This window comes from Pelophylax lessonae (genome assembly GCF_965119305.1).
Source record: "Pelophylax lessonae genome assembly, chromosome: 7".
NCBI classification, from domain to species: Eukaryota; Metazoa; Chordata; class Amphibia; order Anura; family Ranidae; genus Pelophylax; species Pelophylax lessonae.
The window spans coordinates 6,913,017-6,932,129 of NC_138774.1; the positions used below are offsets into that span (position 1 = coordinate 6,913,017).

At 52.2% G+C, this 19,113-nt stretch overlaps 1 protein-coding gene across 4 annotated transcripts in view; it reads left to right on the forward strand.

Annotated features, from left to right (window-relative positions):
- The window catches only part of DACH2 (dachshund family transcription factor 2), a 680,850-nt gene that overhangs the window by 612,207 nt on the left and 49,530 nt on the right, over nucleotides 1-19,113 (forward strand). For all 4 annotated transcript variants that reach the window (XM_082263125.1, XM_082263126.1, XM_082263127.1 and 1 more), the window contains 2 exons: nucleotides 5,107-5,252; nucleotides 12,528-12,675. In XM_082263125.1, coding sequence (XP_082119251.1) covers nucleotides 5,107-5,252; nucleotides 12,528-12,675 — 294 coding nt within the window. The remainder of the gene's footprint in view (nucleotides 1-5,106; nucleotides 5,253-12,527; nucleotides 12,676-19,113) is intronic.

Sequence of the window (19,113 nt, forward strand, 5' to 3'; positions counted from 1 at the left end):
ACTCTTCATCAAATTGTCCCTAATGCTAAAGTCCCTCCTTTCATAGAGGTCTCAATCAAAGTCCCCCCCCCTTACTTCAGCACATCTGGTTCCCTAACAGCGACCACCTTGTATCCGGGTCCTGATTAGAGTGCCCCCTTACATCAGGGTCCCCATCATTCACCCCCTTATATCAGGAACCTGATTAGAGTCCACCTTACATTAGGGCCTTCACCAGAATACAACTTACATCAGGGTTCCCACCAGCGACCCTCTTATATAAAGGTCCTGATCAGAGGCCACCTGAACTCAGAGTTACCTTACATCAAAGTCCCCTTAACACCATGGTGCCCATCAGAGTCCTCCTCACATAAGCTTCTCATAAGAGCCCCCTCCCCACCCGATCTCAAGCTCTTCATCAAATTGTCCCTAATGTTAAAGTCCCTCCTTACAAAAGGGTCCCAAAGTCCCCCCTTAATTCAGGGCATCTAGGTCCATATCAGCAACCCCCTTGTATCAGGGTCCCCATCATTCAACCCCTTATATCAGGGTCCTGATTAGAGTCCACCTTACATTAGGGTCTTCAGAATACAACTTACATCAAGGTTTCCACCAGTGACCCTCTTATATAAAGGTCCTGATCAGAGGCCACCTGAACGCGGTTACCTTACATCAAAGTCCCCTTTACATCAGGGTCCCTATCAGCGACCCCCTTGTATCCTGGTCCTAATTAGAGTCCACCTTACATTAGGTTCTTCACCAGAATACAACTTACATCAGGGTTCCCACCAGCGACCCTCTTATATAAATGTCCTGATCAGAGGCCACCTGAACTCAGTTACCTTACATCAAAGTCCCCTTTACATCAGGGTTCCCCCTTTAAGGGCATCAGGGTCCCTATCAGTGTCCCCCTTTTAATTTGGGTCCCCATCAGTCCCCCTTCAGAACATCACTGTCCCCATCAGCGACCCCCTTGTATCCGGGTCCTGATTAGAGTGCCCCCTTACATCAGGGTCCCCAATCATCGCCCCCCTTATATCAGGGTCCTGATTAGAGTCCCCCTTACATTAGGGTCTTCACCAGAATACAACTTCCATCAGGACATCAGGGTTCCTACTAGTGACCCTCATATAAAAAGGTCCGGATCAGAGGCCCTCACCAAACTCAGAGTTCCCTTAAATCAAAGTTCCCTTTACATCAGGGTCCCCACTTAATTTCAGGGCACCAGGGTCCCCATCAATGTCCCCCTCATATTAGGGTCCCCATCAGGGTCCCTTCTTTAGAACATCACTGTCCTTATTAGCGACTGGCTTTATATCAGTGTTCTAATTAGAGTCCCCCTTACCTGAGGGTCCCCATCAGGGGCCCCTCTTACATCAGGGTCCCCATCAGTGATCCCCCTTATATCTGAGTCCAGTTTAGAGTTCCCCTTACAATCAGGGCATCAGGGTCCTCATCAGAGTCCTATTTACATCAGGGCCCTCATAGGAGTTCCCCTTATATCAGGGTCCCCATTAGTGTCCCTCCCCCTTACATCGAGGTCTGCATCTTAGTTCCCCTTTGCATCCATGTCCCCATCCAAGTCTTATTTGCCACTATAAGGTTTACACTGTGGTCGCAGTGACAGGGCGAGAACCTATAGTCAGAGAAGGTCTACTCTAGACACAGGAACTTCCATCCTCTTCTCAATGCTGGGGCAAGAACATCATTGGTTGCTATGATGCTGGGGGATCACTTTTCAGAGGGTGGAAGAGCAGCGGCTGCCAGGCATTGAGGAGGTGACACTGATGCCAACTGCATGCCAATTTGTTTATTTTTTCACAGCCAAACAGGGTTTCTGTATCTAAATACTGAACTGAAATCCAGGCATTAGGTTTGTGGTTGCATCATGGCCCATTGACTTGAAAAGGTCGCAGTAGGCTGTGGTATTGCCCACTGATTGCGACATGGGGTATACTTTTTTTAGCATCCACAGACCATCACAGTCGTAGTAAATGTAAAACCGTAAGCAGCTACATGATATCTTTTTGGGGGTCAGTCAGTCAGGGGAAAAAGGCAGTTGAGCCAATCGTGTGAACGAGGCCCCACTGACTCCAGGGATCTCCCCCAGCCGACTCCAGGGATCTCCCCCAGCCGACTCCAGGGATCTCCCCCAGCTGACTCCAGGGATCTCCCCCAGCCGACTCCAGGGATCTCCCCCAGCCGACTCCTGGGATCTCCCCCAGCCGACTCCTGGGATCTCCCCCAGCCGACTCCTGGGATCTCCCCCAGCCGACTCCTGGGATCTCCCCCAGCCGACTCCAGGGATCTCCCCCAGCCGACTCCAGGGATCTCCCCCAGCCGACTCCAGGGATCTCCCGCAGCCGACTCCAGGGATCTCCCGCAGCCGACTCCAGGAATCTCCCGCAGCCGACTCCAGGGATGTCCCCCAGCCGACTCCAGGGATGTCCCCCAGCCGACTCCAGGGATGTCCCCCAGCCGACTCCAGGGAACTTCCCCAGCCGCCTCCTGGGATCTCCCCCAGCCGACTCCTGGGATGTCCCCCACCGATTCCAGAAATCTGCCCCACCGACTCCAGGGATCTCCCCCAGCTGACTCCAGGGAACTCCCCCAGCCGACTCCTGGGATCTCCCCCAGCCGACTCCTGGGATCTCCCCCAGCCGACTCCAGGGATCTCCCCCAGCCGACTCCAGGGATCTCCCCCAGCCGACTCCAGGGAACTTCCCCCAGCCGACTCCAGGGAACTTCCCCCCAGCCGACTCCAGGGAACTTCCCCCCAGCCGACTCCAGGGAACTTCCCCCCAGCCGACTCCAGGGATCTCCCCCAGCCGACTCCAGGGAACTTCCCCCCAGCCGACTCCAGGGAACTTCCCCCAGCCGACTCCAGGGAACTTCCCCCAGCCGACTCCAGGGATCTCCCCCAGCCGACTCCAGGGATCTCCCCCAGCCGACACAAGGAATCTCCCGCAGCCGACTCCAGGAATCTCCCGCAGCCGACTCCAGGGATGTCCACCAGCCGACTCCGGGGATGTCCCCCAGCCGACTCCGGGGATGTCCCCCAGCCGACTCCGGGGATGTCCCCCAGCCGACTCCGGGGATGTCCCCCAGCCGACTCCGGGGATGTCCCCCAGCCGACTCCGGGGATGTCCCCCAGCCAACTCCGGGGATGTCCCCCAGCCAACTCCAGGGATCTGACTCCAATGATCCCCCCCCCCCCACTGGCTTGCATATGCTCAATCTTTCAAAAAACAGGCCTGTGTTCACATATCCAAACGACTGTTTCCTTAATTAGTGTTCACCGCGATGTGCTACAATCATCCATATACATTAGTGATTATCCCCTCCCCCGATATGCCCTCACCTGCAGGACATGACCAACCAATGGTCTATATGCGCTTTTGTCCCTCTCTGGGCATCTGTTTTATGTGGTTTCACTCCTTTGGTGGCAATCTTGAGTTTAGAATCCTCCTCCTCTTACACTTATCTCCATACACCCAAATCATAAAGAGAAAGCGATATCCCCCTGAGGAAGCACATTAGCATTTGGGAGCGCGGCAACCAATTTTTAATAAAATACTGCAGGGAAATCTCACTAATGTGGGAGGGGCAGAGACACAAACTACTACAGGGGAATCTCAGCATTGTGGGAGGGGCAGAGACACAAACTATTGCAGGGAAATCTCCCTGTTGTGGGAGGGGCAGAGACACAAACTATTGCAGGGAAATCTCCCTGTTGTGGGAGGGGCAGAGACACAAACTACTGCAGTGAAATCTCAGCATTGTGGGAGGGGCAGAGACACAAACTATTGCAGGGAAATCTCCCTGTTGTGGGAGGGGCAGACACACAAACTAGTGCAGGGAAACCTCACTATTGTGGGGGAAGGGGGGGGGGACAGAGACGCAAACTACTGCAGGGAAATCTCCCTGTTGTGGGAGGGGCAGAGACACAAACTAGTGCAGGGGAATCTCCCTGTTGTGGGAGGGGCAGAGAGACAAACTACTACAGGGGAATCTCCCTATTGTGGAAGGGGCAGAGACACACACTACTACAGGGGAATCTCCCTATTGTGGGAGGGGCAGAGACACAAACTACTACAGGGGAATCTCCCTATTGTGGGAGGGGCAGAGACACAAACTACTGCAGGGGAATCTCCCTATTGTGGGAGGGGCAGAGACACAAACTACTACAGGGGAATCTCCCTATTGTGTGAGGGGCAGAGACACAAATTGCTACAGGGGAATCTCCCTGTTGTGGGAGGAGCAGAGAGACAAACTACTACAGGGGAATCTCCCTGTTGTGGGAGGAGCAGAGAGACAAACTACTACAGGGGAATCTCCCTGTTGTGGGAGGGGCAGAGAGACAAACTATTGCAGTGAAATCTCAGCATTGTGGGAGGGGCAGAGACACAAAGTACTGCAGGAAATCTCAGCAATGTGGGAGGGGCAGAGACACAAAGTACTGCAGGAAATCTCAGCATTGTGGGAGGGGCAGAGACACAAAGTACTGCAGGAAATCTCAGCATTGTGGGAGGGGCAGAGACCCAAACTACTGCAGGGGGAATCTCCCTGTTGTGGGAGGGGCAGAGACACAAAGTACTGCAGGAAATCTCAGCATTGTGGGAGGGGCAGAGACACAAACTACTGCAGGGGAATCTCCCTGTTGTGGGAGGGGCAGAGACACCAAGTACTGCAGGAAATCTCAGCATTGTGGGAGGGGCAGAGACACACTACTGGGTGGAAATCTTACTATTGTGGGAGCGGCAGCAAACATTTAGGCAAATTTTCTGGCATGTTCTCCGTATCTACAAACCAGGAACAGGCGAGAATTTGTAATTTAGTTTGCTGGAACCCTTGCGATATGTCTAGGTGACCTGGGGGGGATGGGTCCAACAACAAAATGGAGTTTAAATTTAAGCTTTGTAAATATCTTGACAAAAAAACCTGCAGATGACGAACTGTCTGAGAAATGAAATGGAAGACCTCTGTGAGTTATTTTCCGTCCTCTGGCATCGCTGTATATTTATTTTATGGCCATTAATTGAATTTGATGTGTTTATTACCCTCCCATTATATATTGTGCATTCCTTAATGATTTTCTATTTTTTTTTATCTTGTGTCTTTCCGCAGATGACATCCAGATCGCCATTCCAATCATCAAGCCAACCTTGGATAAAGTTCAGCTGGCAGGACAGACTTTACCGCCCGGCTTTCCGGCTCCCTTCCTCTTTGCCGATGGGCTGTCATCTGTAGAAACTCTTCTCACCAACATTCAGGTAAAGTTCAGCTGTTTGTTACCGCCCCGGAATGACACCGGTGATAAATTCTCAGGGTGACACACCAGAAAATCATCCAAGGTCCACTTTAAATCCTCCCTTCGGCCTTTTTGCACTGTTGTAGCGGCTCCTGTCCTGGACTGAAATGGCTTCCTCTGATTTCACCGCACACTGTGAGCTTCCCACAATGTGCATTGGAAGCTGCAGGAAGTCAGATAGAGCCCCGCCTCATTTCCTGGCTGGAGGAAGTCCAGCATCATCTATACCAGGGGTGGCTTCTCGGCCTTTTGGCTAAGATCAAGTGTAGTATCTGTTCTTATCAGTTGGTATGGGCCTTAGCTAGTACCAGTATGACCGAAACCCGGAGCGCTCTGAGTATTGAGGTATGGGGAGTAGGTCATCTGGGAAAGCATGTGGGGCCCGCCGCCTTCTGATTCGAATGGGTTGAACTGTCCTAACCAGTTTGAAGGGGGCAGGAAAGCCGGTCTGACTGGGTTGCCGGTGGAACTGCTCCTGGATGTAATGGGCTGAGGAACAGGATGGCGAGGGGAGGGCTTTCTCTCCTGGGTTTTGATCTGGCCTTGCAAAAGGCCTGTCCCCAGTGGTAGGTAAGCTCTCTCTAAGCTGTCCAGGTTCTGAGGTCTGCTGGTGGGGATAGGCTACCCTCGGTCTGGCCGGGGGCTGAAATTGAAAAAGCCCGTAGTGTAAGTGCCCCTGGGGTGGCAGCCCAGGGGTGCCTTCATTTCTCACTGGTGAGGGGCAGCTCGCTGTGAGTTTTTTCGGCACCTTGGTCACTGCACACCTTTTTCACACCTGCCTCTTGGGACAGGCCTTTTGGCTTGCACCAGAGGAATTTTTTATTCCGGCTGGAAGGCCTGCCTTGGTTCCTCACATGGCACCATTGCACTTGCCACCACTTCCCCTTCCCCCACTTCTTTGTTTGTTTGTGTCTTTTTCTTTGTAGTTGGTCACCTGCACTATCACCTTTGTTTTCTTTATTGCACGACTTGTAGGGTGTGGGTCCTCGGGCCCAGCCTTGAGTCTTGGGGGGGGGGGGGGGGGTGGGGTGGATATGGCCTTTTGGCTTGGTTCGCCCCCTCTCATGGGGTCTCCCTTCGGGGGAGCCCCACTTAGTACTTGGGGTGGGCTGTTTCGGCAGTCCCCCTGAAGAACGGGGTCAGTCTGGTTTCGGCCAGACAGACCATGAGTACCTTAAATCCCTGTCAGGAGTCTTGCGCCCCGGGGGATCAAGGTTCGGGTCCTACCTCTTCGGAGGGAAGACCATTTGTTTCGCACACCCTGTGCACTTTTTGTGTTCCTCACGTTTGTGTGTGTGCACTTTTTTATGCACCGGGTGGAGTCTTTTGAGTGTGTTTCACACGCTACGGGCTTAAAAAAAAAAGGGGGTGTGTCTAGGCTCGCTTCTCTGCCTTTTGGCTAAGATCAAGTGTAGTATCTGTTCTTATCAGTTGGTATGGACCTTAGCTAGTACCGGTATGACCAAAACCCGGAGCGCCTGGACGTCACTGGGGTATGGGGAGTAGGTCATCCGGGGAAGCATGTAGGGTCCGCCGCCTTCTGATTTGAATGGATTAAGCTGTTCTTACCAGTTTGAAGGGGGCAAGAAAGCCTGTCTGTCCTGGAGGCCGGTTAGTATTGCTCCTGGATGTAATTGCTTGAGGAACCTATATGGCGATGGGAAGGCTTTTCCTCCTGGGTTGAATCTGGCCTTGCAAAAAGCTTGTCACCAATTGAAGGCAGGCTCTCCCTAAGCCGTCTAAATTCTGATGCCTCCTGGTAGGGATGGGGCTGCACTGGTCTGGCCGAAGACCGGGGACCTGGAAAAAGCCCATGGTGTACGTGCCCCTGGGGTGGCAGCCCAGGGGTGCCTTCATTCTCACAGGTGGGGAAGCTCATCTTGAGTGTTTTGGCACTTTGGTCACTGCACCTACACACTTTTTTCGCACCTCCCTCTAGGGCCGGGCCTTTTGGTCGCGACCAGAGAATTTTTTTATTCCTGGCCGAAGGGCCTGTCAAGGTCTTGCACTTTGACACTATGCACTTCTCCACTTCCCTTTCCCCACTTTTTCTTTGTGTGGTTTTTCTTTGTAGTTTGTCACTGCACTATCTCACTTTCTCACAGTGATTAGTAGGGTGTGGGTCCTCAGGCCTACCTTGAAAGTCTTGGGAGGGGGTGGATATGGCCTTCTGGCTTAGTTCGCCCTCTCTCATGGGGTCTCTCTTTGGGGGAGCCCCACCTAGTACTTGGGGTGGGCTGTTTCGGCAGTCCTCCTAGAGAACAGGGTCTGCCTGGTTTCAGCCAGGTGGATCAGTGAGTACCTCAGTCCCCGTCTGGAGTCTCGTGCTCTGGGGAATCAGGGTCAGGGTCCACCCTCTTCGGAGGTAGACCAGTCGCTCATCCTGTGCACTTTTTTGTGTCCTCACTTTTTGTGTGTGCACTTTTTTTTTGCACCGGGTTCACACACCACGGGCTTTAAAGAAAAAAAGGGGTGTTGCTAGGCTCGCTTCTCTGCCTTTTGGCTAAGATCAAGTGTAGTATCTGTTCTCATCAGTGATCCAGTGGGGGGCGCTGTGCTGTCATCTGATCTGACCAAGGTTGGGTGGCGGCTATGCAAACCTGCTGGAGTGATGGGGGCTTGGAAGTTTAGTACTGGCTGGAACAGAACCCGGGCGACCACAGGCAGTTGAGGCACGGGAGTAATTCCCCTGGGAAAGCTGGAAGGGTCCATTACCTCCTGATTGGAACGTTCTACCTTGTCTGGCCATGGGCTGGGAAGGCAGAGAGTCCATGGTGTCTGTGCCCTCTGGGGGTAGTCACCCCAGGGATGCTCCTAGTAACACTTGGGTGTGGGACCCCAATGTGTGAACCGGCACATGGTCACAACTCCAAACACTTTTTCTGCACTGCGGCTTTTAGGGCTGGGCCTTTTGGCTAAAGTCCAGGGCCATTTTTGTTACCAGGCCTCAGGACCCGGCCAGTGTGCCATGCACGGCCACTTATTTATTTATTTTTCTCCCACGTTTTGTCACCTTTCACTTTTGTGTGTGTTTTCTTCTCACTAGGATGGAGGGTGTGAGTCCTCTGGCTTGTCCTGAAGTCTAGGGGGAGGATGTGGGGCCCTCAGGCTCCTTCCTCCTCTGTCCCTGGGGGGGTCTCTCTTCAGGAGAGCCCCTCGACCAAGTATTCGGGGTCGACTTCAGCTGCCCAGAACAACGGAGTCCGCCAGGCCTTCTGGCTAGGCGGACCATTGGATCCCTTTGTCACTGTCAGGAGCCTTGCGCCCCGGGGGGATCAGGATAGAGGTCCTACCCCTTTGGGGGGAGGACAAAGCACACCCCTACGTGCACTTTTTTGTGTGTGTTCACATGCACCTTTTTTGTGTTCACTTATGGGTTTTTTCGTTTAAGTTTTTTGCACCATCGTGTTAAAAAAAAATGGAGGTGTTGCTAAGTGGGAAAAAGACCAGGGGCTTCAGCCCGAAGATGAATTTGATCCCAGAATGCCCCCTTCCGACATCAGCAGGGGGATGTGAAGATCAGCGCTGGGGTCTGCACCCCTTTACATTACACAGCCCCTGTACCTCTGCACCCCTTTACATTACACAGCCCCTGTACCTCTGCACCCCTTTACATTACACAGCCCCTGTACCTCTGCACCCCTTTACATTACACAGCCTCTGTACCTCTGCGCCCCTTTACATTACACAGCCCCTGTACCCCTGCACTCCTTTACATTACACAGCCCCTGTACCCCTGCACTCCTTTACATTACACAGCCCCTGTACTCCTGCACTCCTTTACATTACACAGCCCCTGTACCCCTGCACCCCTTTACATTACACAGCCTCTGTACCTCTGCACCCCTTTACATTACACAGCCCCTGTACCCCTGCACCCCTTTACATCACACAGCCCCAGTATCTCTGCATCCCTTTACATCACACAGCCCCTGTACCTCTGCACCCCATTACATCACACAGCCCCTGTACCTCTGCACCCCTTTACATTACACAGCCCCCTGTACCTCTGCAGCCCTTCACATTACACAGCCCCTGTACCCCTGCACCCCTTTACATCACACAGCCCCAGTATCTCTGCATCCCTTTACATCACACAGCCCCTGTACCTCTGCACCCCATTACATCACACAGCCCCTGTACCTCTGCACCCCTTTACATTACACAGCCCCCCTGTACCTCTGCACCCCTTTACATCACACAGACCCTGTACCTCTGCACCCCTTTACATTACACAGACCCTGTACCTCTGCACCCCTTTACATCACACAGACCCTGTGCATCTGCACCCCTTTACATCACACAGCCCCTGTACCTCTGCACCCCTTTACATCACACAGCCCCTGTCCTCTGAACCCCTTTACATCACACAGCCCCTGTACTTCTGCACCCCTTTACATCACACAGCCCCCCTGTACCTCTGCACCCCTTTACATCACACAGCCCCTGTACCTCTGCATCCCTTTACATCACACAGACCCTGTACCTCTGCACCCCTTTACATCACACAGCCCCCCTGTACCTCTGCACCCCTTTACATGACACAGCCCCTGTACCTCTGCACCCCTTTACATCACACCTATGGACCCCTTTTTCATTACACAGCCCCCCCCCCCCGCACACCTCTGGGCCCCTTTTGCACACGTGGGCATTACCTATGCAAATACAGTCTGCCTAGTAATGCCCACTCCGACACCCATCCATCAAAGCATTTTAATATTTGTATAACTCCTCCCACTGCTTGCACTGAGGGCTCTTGAGAGGAGTATTGAGGCAGTTCTGGGCTTTCCTACGTTATGCGGGCAGATCATGACTGGTGGGAGGGGCTAGCAGCACCCCCTCCCCCCCCCCAAATCCGCAGTGCTGCTGGTTTTCCTCCTCTTCCCCTGGTTGCTGTGGAGATGTTTCAGGATGGAGAGTGGGGGAGGGGCTAATCAATGTGTTATTTACTGGCCCCTTCCTTTTCTAAATGAACACACTCACTGTATTCAATCATAACTGAAGCATAGTAAACTGTGTTTACTATGCTTCAGTTTGTGAATTAACAGGAAGCTTCAGCACAGAGCTCTTCCCATTCATTCACTGTCCAGTGCAGCTGAGGCTGCAGAGAAAGGCATGTGTGTTTGAGTTTTGGGGTGCACACCATAATGCCATAGGCTGCATACACCTAGGGTGCTGTACATAGCTTCCTGAAAACATCACAGTACACTGCCTGGCCCCTCCCACCAGCCATGATCTGCCGGCATCACATAGAAAAGCACAGAGACCCAGCGATGACATCAGTGGATCTAAAATAAGGTGTGTAATGACAATGGAAAGGTTTTTTTTATAAAATTTCATTATAGTAAAGATTAGGGGAAAGATGGGAACCAGAGAAGGCAAAATATAAGCAGATTAAATTTCACTTTTAAGGGCATTTGAAAGATTTTCTGAACATCTTTCTGGTGAATATTTAGATAATTCTTGGTGAATGTTTAGGTAATGCTTTGCTAAACACCCGCAGAAATGGTCTCCGGGTGCTACATAGAACCCATGAAAAAAAAAAAAAGAAATTCCTGCACTTAGGGAGCCCTAGAGGTTAATTATCAGCCGTTATCTTTTTATTTTTGAACAATTAAAAAGTTGGGAAACTTCTTCCTCGCAATCTATACACTACAAAATCAGGCTGTAAGGAGGTGAACTACGCAACAGGGACCTGTTGTTGTTAGCTGGAGCCTTGAGACCATTTAGCATGATTTTATCAGGGTAAGATGTTCTAAACCTATGAATATACCTCACAGACCAGCAATTCTGAGTTATTACCGGCTTGTGAAACATGAAATCATGATTGCAGAGTTGTTTCAGTTGCTAAGCTTGAAGGGAAGAAGGAGAGTGATAACCGGCTATACAGGAACTGCTCACATATCAAGGTAGGGAGTGGAGAGGGATCATTGTACACCTCACGTTGGCGGTTGGTGGCCAGTACGCCCCTCACGTTGGCAGTTGGTGGCCAGTACGCCCCTCGCGTTGGCGATCGGTGGCCAGTACGCCCCTCGCGTTGGCGGTCGGTGGCCAGTACGCACCTCACGTTAGCGGTCGGTGGCCAGTATGCCCCTCGCGTTGGCGGTCGGTGGCCAGTACGCCCCTCGTGTTGGCGGTTGGTGGCCAGTACGCCCCTCGCGTTGGCGGTCGGCATCCAGTACGCCCCTCACGTTGGCAGTTGGTGGCCAGTATGCCCCTCACGTTGGCGATCAGTGGCCAGTACGCCCCTCGCGTTGGCGGTCGGTGGCCAGTACGCACCTCACGCTAGCGGTCGGTGGCCAGTATGCCCCTCGCGTTGGCGGTCGGTGGCAAGTACGCCCCTCATGTTGGCGGTTGGTGGCCAGTACGCCCCTCGTGTTGGCGGCTGGTGGCCAGTACGCCCCTTGCGTTGGCGGTTGGTGGCCAGTACCCCCCTCGCGTTGCTAGTCGGTGGTCAGTACGCCCCCCGCATTGGCAGTCAATCCAGTCTCAAAGACACCTTACTAATAATTGATTATATTTTCAGCTCGCTGATCTTTAGTGCGATGGTCATCGAGAAGAATGCCCCTTAGGTTGGCGGTCAGTGATAAGAATACCCCATACGTTGGCGGTCGGTGGTAAGAAACCTCCTTACATTGACGATCGTTGAGAAAAATGCCACTTTCGTTGGCGATGGGTGGCCGGAACACCCCTTGCATTGGCGGTCAGTGACCAGATTGCCCCTCGCATTGGCGGTCGGTGTCCAGAACTCCCCTCGCGTTGGTGGTCGGTGCCCAGAACTCCCCTCGTGTTGGCAGTCTGTGGCCAGCACATCCCCTCCCGCATTGGCGGTATGTGTCCAGAACTCCCCTCACGTTGTCAGCTGGTGGCCAGCACACCCCTTCGCGTTGCCAGTCGGTGGTCAGTATGCCCCTGGCTTTGGCGGTCGGTAGGAAGAATTTCCGCCTTCAGATAGCTAAATAAGCTAAATAGATCATTGGTGTCAGTGGTACTTAACTGAAAGGCAGACATTTTCCATTGCTCAAGGAACCCCTAGAAACCTGTAGAAGAAGCTCTGGGTTCCACTGAACCCTGGTTGAGAAAGGCTGCTATAGACTCTCTAAGACTCGCATATGTGCAGAATGTGCCAAGCATTATGAACAATTTGGATCTTCTGTTGACTTGTAGACTGCGACTAACTGTTCATCCTCACATGTAGCAATCATGAGGTCATTACTAAGTGTCTCTTCTTTTTCAGGGCCTTCTAAAAGTCGCGGTGGACAACGCCAGGGTGCAGGAGAAGCAGATCCAGCAAGAGAAGAAGGAGCTAAAGATGGAGCTGTGCCGGGAAAGGGAGTTACGGGAAAATCTAGAAAGGCAATTGACTGCGGAACTTCATAGCCGAGGTAACCCTCAGCATCATGTGGTCTCATGTACAGGGATGACTGTGTTGGACAGGCATCTCTCTAGTGCAGTAAGTTCAGTGGGCCGAAGACTGCTATATACTGACACACAGGCGTGAGACCACCTACTTACCAGGTCATCTGCATCTCCTCCGCATACTGAGATCTCAGAGCCCTCAAATTCCCAAACTGTCCCTCGTCTGTATCGATCTTCCTTCCTTCTTCCTCCTGTCAATTCTGGTTAAAGGCAGAGCAGAAAAATCACTTATGCAGCTGCACAAGGGACTGTTTTCTGCCCAGTATGGGTCAGAGTGAAGTTGGAACCCCGACTTGCAGTCAGGTAGACCTGGACAGTGCTCATTTCAATGGCAGGTCAAATATGGATGATAATTACAATGCCCTAACCATGCTATAAACAGTAGTGAAATGGGGCAATCTAAAATGATCTGGGGCAAGGGCACTTTGGTGACTTTGTCTACCTCTGACTGAAGGTGCTGGGGAAATGGTGCATTGAACCCCCTGTTGTGACAATGCAGGTCCCATCTAGTGGCAGGGAACTTCACTCATGAGAATGGTACCCTGACTACTGGCAGAACAGTGAGACTCTTCTCTTTCATCCACACTGTTGACTTTTTATATGAGCTCAGTATGCAGTATAGCACCATGATTCTGGTGGGATTGGTAAAGCCATAGTGGAAAAAACCTTTACTCATCTTAAGACACTTTTTGTAATGTTTTTATGTGCTACTGCTAATGCCAGAAGCCACCCAGCACATGCACCAGCGAGTCACTTAGCACACAACTGTGGGCCACCTAGTACACACTTGTGGACCACCAAGCACATACTGTATTCCCCTCAAGGACCTAGCATACAACCATCGGCTACCCAACACACATTCATAGCTCACCCATTACAGAATTGTGGTAAACCCAGCACACACTTGCAGGGTACAGAGCACACAGCCATGGGCATCCCAGTACACATGCAGGCCACCCAGTAGACCGCTTTGCACCACCAACCACATATTCCCCCAAGGACCTAGCACACATCCATACCCCACACACCCCCACAGCCCACCCAGCACATAATTGCAGGGTACCCAACACACAGACATAGGCATCCCGGTACACATGCAGGCAACCCAGTTCACACTGGGAGCCACCCAACATGCACCCATGGGTGACCTAGTACACACTTGTGGACCACCAAACACATATCCCACCAGGGACCTTGCACACAATCATAGGCTACCCAGCCCACACCCAAAGCCCAACCATCACACATTATGGAAAATTCAGCACATACATGCAGGGTACCCAGCACTCCATCAGGCCAGCACATAACTTTGGGCCACCCAGTACATAGCTGTGAACCACCAAGCACATGTTCCTCCAAGGAACTAGCACACACCCACAGCCCTCCCAACACACAATCATGGGAAACCCAGCACACAACTGCAGGATACCCAACACACAGACATGGACCAGTCATAGGCTACTGGAATGTATAGATGCAGACAACCCAGTTGACACTGGGAGCTACTCAGCATGCACCCATGGGCCACCCAGTACACACCTGTAAACCACCAGGCACATATTCTACCAGGGACCTAACACAATCATAGGCGACCCTTCACACATTGTGGGAAACCCAGCACACACTTGCAGGGTACCCATCGGCCGTGCTTGGGCATCTCAGTACACATGCAGGCAACCTCGTTAACATTGGGAGCCCCCGAACACAACTGTGGACCACCTAGCAAGCACCCATGAGCCACCAAGTAAACACATGTGGACCATCAAACATATATTCTCCCCCAGAGAACTAGCACACAACCATAGGCTACCCAGCACACCGCCATGGGCATCCCAGTCCACATCTTTGAGCCGCCCAGTATGCACTTGTAGGCCACCCAGCACATGCCAGCCAGCCATCCAACACAAACCAGTGGGCCATCCACTGCACGCCCCCAGACCTCCCAGCACACTCATCAGGAGAATGGGAAATATTGTCCACAACATAATTCCTACAGATCTTTGTATCAGTATCATTACTTATCTCCATTCACAAAACTATGAAAGAGAAAAAAAGAAAATCTCTGTATAATTCACACGCGAAGATGAATCCGAATCTCCCATCATTGCCCTTCGATGATAAAACAAAGTCATTGAATTTACAGCAGGTTGGCAGGCCGGCTCTCTTCTCTCCCTTTTCTGCAAATTAACAAGATTTAAATAGTTCTATTCCGCTCATCAGATCCCGAAGATTAGCTGAATAATGCCGAATATATCATCTCCCAGTTGGCCGGGTGAGTTTGGCTAGTTTGCGGCGGAGCAGTAATGAAATATCTGAGGAGCGAGCGTGGATTTCATCAGCAGAGCATTACTCTTAATTAAACACACTTAGTCACTGGAAGAAACATATTTATATCCGGATAAGGGTGCTGGAGATGGATAAAATACAAATAGATCATCCGCCACCTGCAAAATATGACCGCGGTGAATTAACTCCCGATAAGCATCTTCTGGGTGTAATACGGGGCTGGCAGGGCTTGTACCAAGATGAACAACGTTCTGTTATCTTTCTGATACAGGCTAAAGAGTCCTCCCGTATTATATCCACAATCGTACATTCTGGCACAGGAACAAATCTTCTTCAATGGCCGATTGCAATGGAAAGCCTAGGTGAAAAATGAACAAAGCATAGCCCTCAATACTGTGTAATTGCCTCAAGCAAAAGCACTGAGTATGATTTCTGTCTGTTTTATCCTCCCTTTGCTATCTGCACGAGTCACTTCTGACAGTCTATGCCAGGGGTCTCCAAACTTTTTAAACAAAGGGCCAGTTTACTGTCCTTCAGGCTATAGAGGGGTCGAAGTGTGGTCAGTGTGAGTAGAAAATATCCCATTATTGGTTTTAACAGGAGGAACAGTGCACCATGCTTCTATCAATGGGAGGAATAGTGCCCCATGGTTGGTATCAATGGGAGGAATAGTGCCCCATGATTGGTATCAATGGGCGGAACAGTGCCCCATGGTTGGTATCAATAAGAGGAACAGTGCCCCATGGTTGTATCAATGGGAGTAAGAGAGCCCCATGGTTGGTATCAATGGGAGGAATAGTGCCCCATGGTTGGTAGGAATGGGAGGAACAGTGCCCCATGGTTGGTACAAATGGGAGGAACAGTGCCCCATGGTTGGCATCAATGGGAGGAACAGTGCCCCATGGTTGGTAGGAATGGAAGGAATAGTGCCCAATGGTTGGTATCAATAGGAGGAATAGTGCCCCATGGTTAGTAGGAATGGGAGGAACAGTGTCCCATGGTTGGTAGGAATGGGAGGAACAGTGTCCCATGGTTGGTATCAATGGAAGGAACAGTGCCCCATTGTTGTCATCAATGGGAGGAACAGTGTCCCATGTTTGGTATCAATGGGAGGAACAGTGCCCCATGGTTGGTAGGAATGGAAGGAATAGTGCCCCATGGTTGGTATCATTGGAAGGAATAGTGCCCCATTGTTGGTACCAATGGGAGGAAGAGAGCTCCATGCTTGGTACCAATGGGAGAAATAGTGCCCTTGGTTGGGGTCAATGGGAAGAATAGTGCCCCATGGTTGGTATCAATGGGAGTAACAGTGCCCCATGGTTGGTACCAATGGGAGGAAGAGAGCCCCATTAATGGTGTCAGTGTGAGGAATAACACCCCATTAATGGTGTCAGTGGGAAGAATAGCGCCCCATCATTGGTCTTAGCAGGAGAAATAGTGCTCCATCGATGGTGTTAGTGGGAGGAAGGTTGACCTATTAATGGTGTCAGTGGGAGGAATTGTGCCTCATCATTGGTGTCAGGGGCAGGAATAGTGTCCCAAGGGCCAGATAGAGGCAAGCAAAGGGCTGCACCTGGCCCCCGGGCTACAGTTTGGAGACCACTGGTCTATGGCGACTCCTAACAATCCTAGGAGATGCCCCCCCCCCGCCAGCACACAGCAGGTGATTGACAACCCCAGCTGGGCATGTTTCCCTATCCTACTGTAGAGAGGGTGTGTCCTTTCCCTCCACTCAGGTCTCAGATTACGCTCAGCTCCCTGCTGTGCAGTGTGTGATATCAGATCCCCACCCCCTGCCTTCTGAAGCTCAGAAATGCTGTGTAAATTTTGCACTTTGAATGGGTGTAGAGGAGAGAGGGCTGCAGAATGCAGATAAACAGGTACAACATATGTAGAAGAATTTGTTTAATATCAGTGTATCACCTGAGGTCAGTCACTTCACTCGGGATAATGGAGGGTTTACAACCACTTTAAGCACCCTCTTCTGCTGCCATCAGCTGGAACACGGATTTGGAGTGATTGTCTTCTCCCTTGGATAAAAGTGTGTGGGGATCTAGGCTGCCTCCTGCCATGGCCAGCACTGGCACTATAAAGTGTCAACCCCCCTACAGTGAAGATTGGGGGTTGTAATAATGCACTGTGGCCTCCTTTGCCTGAACCCTTGGATCAATTGTTAAGCTAGTTTACCATTTGATCTTAGATTGTTAGGTGAGGATTAGAGCCCCCAGGAGGCCACAGTGCGTCACTACAACTCCCAATCTCCCTCTTATGACTGATCAGGGGATTTTGGAGCCCAGACCATAATTACAAGTTGTCCTTCACTTGGCCCTGGTTCACACCAATGCGGCTTTGAAATCGCATGACAATTTGCACCACTGTAGACCAGGGCTTAGGGGTAGGATTTGGAGCGATCATCTTCTTCCTTGGCCAGCAGCATCGTGGCATCTAGGCTTCCTCCTGCCATGGCCAGTACTGGCGCTAGAGTGCCAACCCCCCTCCCTCCCCACCAGCACAGTTAACACGGGGAAGATTGGGGGTTGTAATGACACACTGTGGCCTCCTGGGGGCGCTAAGCCTTGCATAATCCCAGAGGATCAAACCGTAAGCTCGTGTCTGATAGAACACCTTTGGGGTGAATTAGAGCGGAGACTGTGAGCCAGGCCTTCTCGTCCAACCTCAGTGCCTGACCTCACAAATGCGCTTCTGGAAGAATGGTCAAACATTCCCATAGACACTCCTAAACCTTGTGGACAGCCTTCCCAGAAGAGTTGAAGCTGTTATAGCTGCAAAGGGTGGTCTGAAGCAATATTGAACCCTACGGACTAAGACTTGGATGCCATTAAAGTTCATGTGTGTGTTAAGGGAGGCGTCCCAATCAGTGGCCGAACTATCGGGTCGCAGCAGTGGCACTTGGGGGCCTAGAGTTCTGCCACTGTGGGGGGCCCGTCCCTCTTCCATTCCCCCAGCTCTGCTGTGAGGGACCTGCCTGCCCATCTTGGCTCTGTCAGTTTGGGGGGCCCGCCCTTCTGTCACAAGGGTGATGGGGGGTGATAGGGATTAGGTCTGTGGTAGTGGCGGGGTGGAAGTAGTAAGAGGTGGGGGAGGATGGCACCACCACTGCCACTGATCCCACCCCCTTCACCACCACTGCCACAGATCCCACCTCCCCCCCTCACCACCACTATAGCTCTCACCCCTTCAACGCCACGGATCTCACCCTCTTCACCACCACCGCAGCCACTGATCCCATCCCCCTCACCACCACTGCTTCCACTGATCCCACCCCCCTCACCACCACTGTTCCCACCCCCCTCACCACCACCACTGCTGCCACTGCTCCCACCCCCCTCACCACCACCACTGCTGCCACTGCTCCCACCCCCCTCACCACCACCACTGCTGCCACTGATCCCACCCCCCTCACCACCACTGTTGCCACTGATCCCACCCCCCTCACCACCACTGTTGCCACTGATCCCACCCCCTCACCACCACCGTTGCCACTGATCCCACCCCCTTCACCTCCACTGTTGCCACTGATTCCACCCCCTTCACCACCACTGCCACAGATCCCACCCCCCCTCACCACCACTATAGGTCTCATTCCTTCACCGCCACGGATCTCACCCTCTTCACCACCACCGCTGCCACTGATCCCACCCCCCTCACCACCACTGCTGCCACTGATCCCACCCCCCTCACCACCACTGTTGCCACTGATCCCACCCCCCTCACCACCACCGTTGGCACTGATCTCACCCCCCTCACCACCACCGCTGCCACTGATCCCACCTCCCTCACCACCACCACTGCTGCCACTCATTGCTGACTTTGGGCACTCCTTTAAACGACTACCACCACCATGTGGGGGCCTCAATACGGCAGGAGGTGGCCCACTGCAGAACATGAGAAAGGGCCCCAAGATGGGGCCAGGGGGGGCCCCTTCATGGTTTCTTGCACTCTTGCCCTGAAGGTTGTAGTTACGCCTCTGGTCCCAATACGTTTGGTAATAAAGTGTATATCTGACCGGTCCACTTTAAATACAAATTGTTCAAATAGCTAGCCGAATATAGGTTCACTCTGCCGACATAAGATCCAGATTTCAGAGTTGGTCATTT